General features: G+C 32.4%; 1 protein-coding gene across 1 annotated transcript in view; it reads left to right on the forward strand.

The window, feature by feature from the left end:
* DNAH12 (dynein axonemal heavy chain 12) overlaps nt 1-6841 on the forward strand; it is a 133231-nt gene that overhangs the window by 14722 nt on the left and 111668 nt on the right. The window contains exons 5-8 of the mRNA XM_019652775.1: nt 978-1167; nt 2005-2077; nt 2905-3063; nt 3278-3473. Of these exons, the coding sequence (XP_019508320.1) occupies nt 978-1167; nt 2005-2077; nt 2905-3063; nt 3278-3473 (618 nt within the window). The remainder of the gene's footprint in view (nt 1-977; nt 1168-2004; nt 2078-2904; nt 3064-3277; nt 3474-6841) is intronic.

A 6841-nucleotide genomic window follows, 5' to 3' on the forward strand; every position in this document is an offset into this window, starting at 1 on the left:
AGCAACGTCCTCCACAACTAGACTGAAGAACAAAAGGACAGCAACTTGTCTGTTCCCCTTCCCCCAATTCCCCAGCACTGTTCCCATCCCCCCAAAACCCCAATAAAAATCTTTAAAAAAAAGAACTTCATCTTTGCTCTAGTGATTTGAGACGCCATGTTTGTCAAATACATATAAATTTTCTATGTATTGGATCTATATCTAGACTTTCTATTTTTTTCTGCTGATCTGTCTGTTCATGCACCTATACCACACTGTTCTAATTAGGAGAGCTTTATATTATATTTTAATATCTTCTAGTAAGGTTAGTCCTCCCTTGTAGATTTTCTTTCTCAGGGATTTCTTGGCTATTCTCACATGTTTTGTTTTTTTTCCACATGAACTTTATGCTTAACTCGTTTACAAAGGTACATAAAAACATATATAGATATTTTTATTAGCATTGCATTAAATTAATTTTGGTACAAACTGAAATTTTCATGATGTTAAAATGTCTTTTCCAACATCACATGTTATCTTTCCATTTGTTCATTTCTATTTTTGTTGGATTACTCATTGTTATAGGAGAATTTATGAAATTACATTGTATTACTTTGTACCAGAATACAATCTCCAAGAGGGCAAGGCTTTGTCTGTTTTGTTTACTACTATGTTCTCAGCATTTGGAACAATGTCTGAATATATGTTGAATTAATGAATATTGTTGAATGAAGGAAGTTAGAAAAAGGATCTTTGTTTTGCCTTGAGAAAATGAAAAGTATATTAAGAACATTAATTAGGCGAGAACTCATAAATAAACAATAATATAAAAAGGTACCTTTGTAGATCGTACTTTTGGGTAAAATGTTTTTATGAAAATATGTTATTTTGCAGGATATTTTTGTTTTGAAAAAATGTCTTGAGAAGACAGAGCTCAGGAGTTAAAATGAAATGATATGCCATTAAAACATTTAATTTTTTTCGTATTACGTTCTCAGTTCAACTATATTTACATGAAGCAATGTGTAGAAAGTAGTCCTATAGTACCTATTCAGCAGGAATGGCTGGACCATATATTAATGCTGATACCTGAGTCTTTAAAGGAAGGGAAAGAAAGAGAAGAACTTGTTGAAAGTCTCATAAATGAGGTGTCAAGTGACTTTGAAAAAAGCATGAAGAGATATTTGGGTAAGTAGCATATAACACATGCCAAGCTTCTTTTACCTTTGCTTCCTTGCCCCTCCTAATCAAAAGTAGAAATATGAATAATGAATGTTATATATTTAGTTATATGTATTTCGTAGATATTATTTTTATTTAAAGTTATTATTTATAAAGATATTATTTTTATAATAAAGATATTATTATTATTATTATTATTATTATTATTATTATTATTATTATTTACTGAGTCATCCTGCCACCTGTTGACTGCTCAGCAGCAGCTCAACTTGGGCTGGGAATCAAACCGGTGACCCTGTTGCTCAGAGCTCGCATTCTTGAGCAAGCCCTTAACCAACTGAGCTAACTCAGCCGGCCTCAGTAAATATATTAGTTTTATTTTGAGCCTATAACCTAGTTAAAATATTTGTAATTCAAGGCATTTTTTGTAATTTTTTATATGCCTGTTAGCTAAATAATGTTTTGATTTTTCCCTTTGTCTTTCCCTTTTGCTCTACTATTTACAGGATTGTAAGCTAAATTAATAGATTTGGGAGATTTATTAGGATTTAATCTTTGCAGTTTTTTTGGAATAAATTTTCTTCAGTGGCCATGTCAATGACCTTTGAATAGACAGAAAGCAAAAAATTGAGAACTCACTGAAGCTTTACTATGTCTGAATTCACCTCCAAAGTAAGGCCAAAATAGTACCAAGAGCTTGATTTTGTTTCAAATAAAAGAATTTTTGTTTTATACTCATTTGAATGCTTAGTAAACTATACCATCCAATATCAAAAGTTAGAAACTTTCACTTGAGTAGGTCTTCAAAGAAGTTTCAAGTGTTAATACATATATGTATTTTAGTGAAGAGTGTTCTTATGAAACCTCCGGTTAGATGGCTTGAAGATGAAGGAGGCCCTTTACCTGAATCCCCTGTGTGAGTAAATTATTTTAAAAATAGTATTGCACCTAGGTTTTGATAACAGATTGAAAATAAATTGATCTTACTTTTAAGTCTACAACTGTGAAATTCAAAGATATTTTGAACACACCTAAAAAAATAGTACTACATTTTTTCCCCCAGAGGTATCCTCTACACTGTATTTGTCTAGTTGTTGCTTACACAGTTAGGGGAACCTATATGGATGTATAGTTCAACGTGACCTTAAGTAAGCTTTGTTGTAAGCCAGATAGATTTCTCCATCTTTTCTCCCCAATCCTAAGAATGGTGTTTGTTTATCTCTACCCAAGGTACCTGAGCCAGAGCACAGTGGACGGTAGCAGAGCCCTTCTGCCTGGCCATCAGCCTTCCTTACCCACAAACGATCTCTATTCTCTGTATGGTGCTTACCAGAGGGGAAGCGGGTGAGGGGATTATGAAGAGGTTAAAAGGTGTCAAATACATATATGTTGACAGAAGGAGATTAGACTTCGGGTGGTGAGCCCATAATGGAATATGCAGATGTTGTATTATAAAGTTGTACACCTGAAACTCCATATGTTATTAACCAATGTCACTCCAATAAATTTAATTTAAAAAGATTTTAAATGATTTCCATTCTCTCTGAAGATAAGGAATGCACTTTCAAGATCTTGATGTATATTTATTACATGCATATCTCCTAAGGCTCCCATTGTTGATCACATTTCCCTCTTCTCAATCCTCAGTCTTCTGACTTTAATACTAATTTCATGTTATAAATATTATTTCCTAAAATTTAGAGTACATTTGATCCTGTTTGATATGATGTATTGCTTTTCCAGAGGCCTGGATTATTCTAATCCTTGGCATTCTAGCTATCTGCAGACAAGAAATCAAATATTAGCTAATTTGCACATTGTTCATCCAGTGATGAAGGTATTACTGGACCTTGGTTATACGACATTTGCTAATACAGTTTTGCTGGACTTAACAGGAATTAGGTAAAATCCCATATTTATTAATTAACATTTACAATATGAAAGTCTCCTGTTTGACTCTTTATGCTTTGACTATGTAATTTTTAAAACTGATTGATAAATCTTCAGAACTTTTCTTTAGATTAAAAATATTATTAAAATTTATCTTATTTGTTTCAACAATTGTATACCAACCAATATTTGCTTTAAAATTCATATTTATTTTTCTCATAAATAGAGCTAAAGGTCCAATGGATTGTGAATCACTGATAAATGATTTATCAATACAAATTAGAAAAGCAGAAGAGAAAATAATGAACACATGGTATCCAAAGGTTATAAATCTTTTTATCAAGAAGGAAGCACTAGAAGGTATTAAACCTGAAAAATTGGATGCATTTTATAACTGTGTTTCCACACTTATGTCAAATCAGGTAAATATGTTTTATATATTTTAAATGATAATGTTATTAAAATTAGTTTAGTATTTTAAATAAAATTATATTTAAATATAGTGCTAAGTAATTATTTTGAAATCAGTTATGAAAAACATTTTTACTATAATTTTATTTAAATAAATTTAGCAGGAAAATGTTTCATTTCTGAAGCAATCTAAAATGAGAGTAAAGTCTAGGAGTGTGTGTCAATATTATGAGTGATTACTGGACTCATATAAAGGCTATAAGCTAATTATCTATAGCTTTGTTGGAGTATATTAACAAAAGGACTATCCTAGCAAACATATTTTTGAACGTATGAAATTCCAAGTTGATTGATTCTCATTTCATTCTCAATAAAATTTTGGTTCCAAATGTTATTGGTCATCTTTAAATTACAAACAAAGAAAATGTTAATTTTATGCAATTATATTCATAGACTCCTTAGATATTTATTATTATAGAAATATAATTCTAGAAAAATAGTTTTTAATAAAAACTTTCCCTTGTGGTAAAGATCTCCAAAGCTTCCATGAATTTTGCAAAATTTCAACAATTTTGCAATTGCTAAAAGGACAATATATATTTATGTATTGATGATATATTATATATTTTTTATTGAATTATTTTTTATTATGAAATACACATTTTTTAGAGTTAGTTTCAGCTGTACAACACAGTGCAATAGTTATACTTTTTACCCCTCCAAGTGACAACCCTCTCTCCCAATCCGCCACCCCATTTCCCCCCAATATCATACAAATCCCTTGACTCCACTCCCACACTATACTCCATGTCCCATGACTCTCTCTCTCTGAGAGAGAGAGAGAGAGAGAGAGAGAGAGAGTTCATGGGCATTTCGGTTGTTTCCAAGTCTTGACTATTGTGAATAGCACCGCAATAAACATAGGGGTACATATATTTTTTTGAATTAGCGTGTTGGGTTTCTCTGGATAGATACGCAAGAGTGGAATTGCTGGGTCATATGGTAGGGTAGTTCCATTTCCAGTTTTTTGAGATACCGCCATACTGATTTCCATAATGGCTGCACCAATCTGCAGTCCCACCAACATTGCACCAGGGTTCCCTTTTTGCCACAACCTCGCCAGCACTTGTTGTTTGTTGATTTATTGATGATAGCCATTCTGACTGGAGTGAAGTGGTATCTCATTGTGATTTTTTTAAATTAAATTATTTTTTATTATGAAATACACATTTTTTATAAAATTATTTTTATTATGAAATACACATTTTTTAGAATTAGTTTCAGCTGTACAACACAGTGCAATAGTTATACTTTTTACCCCTCGAACTGANAGTGTCACTGGCCCTCATATGTGGGATCCGAACCGGGGCCCTCTGGCGTCCCAAGCCAGTTCTTAACCATCGCGCCACTCGGCTGGCCCTATAATTTTTTTGTACTTACTTTGAAGGTATATATTCAAAATACTGTGTTCAAAAGTTACAGTTAGGTTCATTTCTTTCTGCTGTTTTTTTCCCTCTTTTTAAAATTAGTTTCAGGTGTACAAAACAATGTACTAGTTAGACATTTACACCTCTCAAAAAGGATAAAAAATTATGGAACGCTTCATGAATTTGTGTGTCATCCTTGTGCTAATCTTCTCTGTATCATTCCAGTTTAGTATATGTGCTGCTGAAATGAGCACTCTTTCTGTTTTTAATTTTGAGTTTCTTCCCCTGCCTCAATTCTTACTGATTTTCTTATATTTTGAGCATATGAAACAATAGCATGGTTTAAAAGTCAAAACTATAACAAAACATGTACTCCCATCCCTTCTACTCTGTTTCCACTCCCCATACTTTCTACCCCTTCCAGCCCACTCCCTTTATATAACCAATCTCATTAATTTCTGGTTTATTTTAACTGTGTTAATACTTTATTTCCCTTTTATCTTACACAAAATGCATCATACTATAAATATTCTTTTACATTTTGTTTATCCTAGAAATCACTCCATATAATTCATAGAGGCCTCCTTCATTCTTTTTTCCTCCAGCTTTGTTGAGATATAATTGACATACAGCATTGTGTAGTTTAAGGTGTACAATCTGTTGATTTCATTTCCTCATTCTTTTTTTATTGCTGCACAGAACACCAGTGTGTGGATGTATAATAATTTATTCAGCCACTCTCAAATGCCTCCAGTATTTTGCTGCAGCGAATAACCTTGTGTTTTTTCATATTGCTGGAGGTATATTTTGAATTTCAAAAAGTGGGACTTCTGGGTCAATGTGTAGTGTTGTTAGGTATTGCAAAATTTCTCTTCATGAGGGCTGTGCCAGTTTGCCTTCGTACTCAGAATTTTTGAGAGTGGTTGCTTCCCCATACTCTCACCACAGAATGTGAGGGTCATAATTTTCTTTTTTGTCAGGTGACAGTCGTTATTTCAGGGTAGTTTAAATTTGCTTTCTCTAATTATAAGTGAGATTAAAAATCTTTTCATATATTTAAGGGCAATTTTAATAATATTTTTATTGTGAAATGCTGGTTCATATCTTTTGCCTATTTTTCTATTGGTTTTTGGTCTTATTTTCCACTAAATTAAAAAAATTGAAAAATACACATAACATAAAATTTATCATCTTAAACATTTTTAAGTGTACAGTTTAGTGGTGTTATGTATTTGCACATTGTTGGGCAACCAGTCTCCAGAACTTTTGCATCTTGCAAAACTGAATCTTTACACTCATTAAATGACAACTTCCCCTTTCCCCTCAGTACCTGGCAACTACCATTTTATTTTCTGTTTCTGTGAATTTGATTACTCTAGATACTTCATATAAGTGGAATCATATACTGTATATTTTTTATCACTGGCTTATTTTATTTAGAATGATGTCCCCAAGGTCCATTCATCCCCTAAATTTTTAAGCATTCTTTACACTTTATTTGAGATATATGTTGCAAATATTTTCTCCTATGTTGTCAGTTGTCTTTTGACCTTTATATCATGACTTTTGCCATGCAAACATTTTTATTTTTATGCAGTCAGAATTTGTCAATCATTCTTTTCCATTCAAATGGAATTTGAATCATAGAAAACTTTTGCAGAAACTCAAGTTATAGAAGAATTTATCCATTTTTTTCTAGACTTTGATGGTTTCATTTAGTTACATTCCTGAACTATTTGGAGTTTATTCTTGTGTATAGTGCAAGATATTCATTAAATTTTTCTTTTGCCAAATGACTAACAAGTTGTCCTAGAACTTTTCATTAAGAACTTCATCTTTAGGCCAGCTGAGTGGCGAGATGGTTAAGAACTGGCTTGGGACGCCAGAGGGTCCTGGTTCGGATCCCACATATGAGGGCCAGTGACACTGCCCTCTACAGCTAAGATGCTGAA

Source organism: Hipposideros armiger, unplaced genomic scaffold (genome assembly GCF_001890085.2).
Source record: "Hipposideros armiger isolate ML-2016 unplaced genomic scaffold, ASM189008v1 scaffold_187, whole genome shotgun sequence".
NCBI classification, from domain to species: domain Eukaryota; kingdom Metazoa; phylum Chordata; class Mammalia; order Chiroptera; family Hipposideridae; genus Hipposideros; species Hipposideros armiger.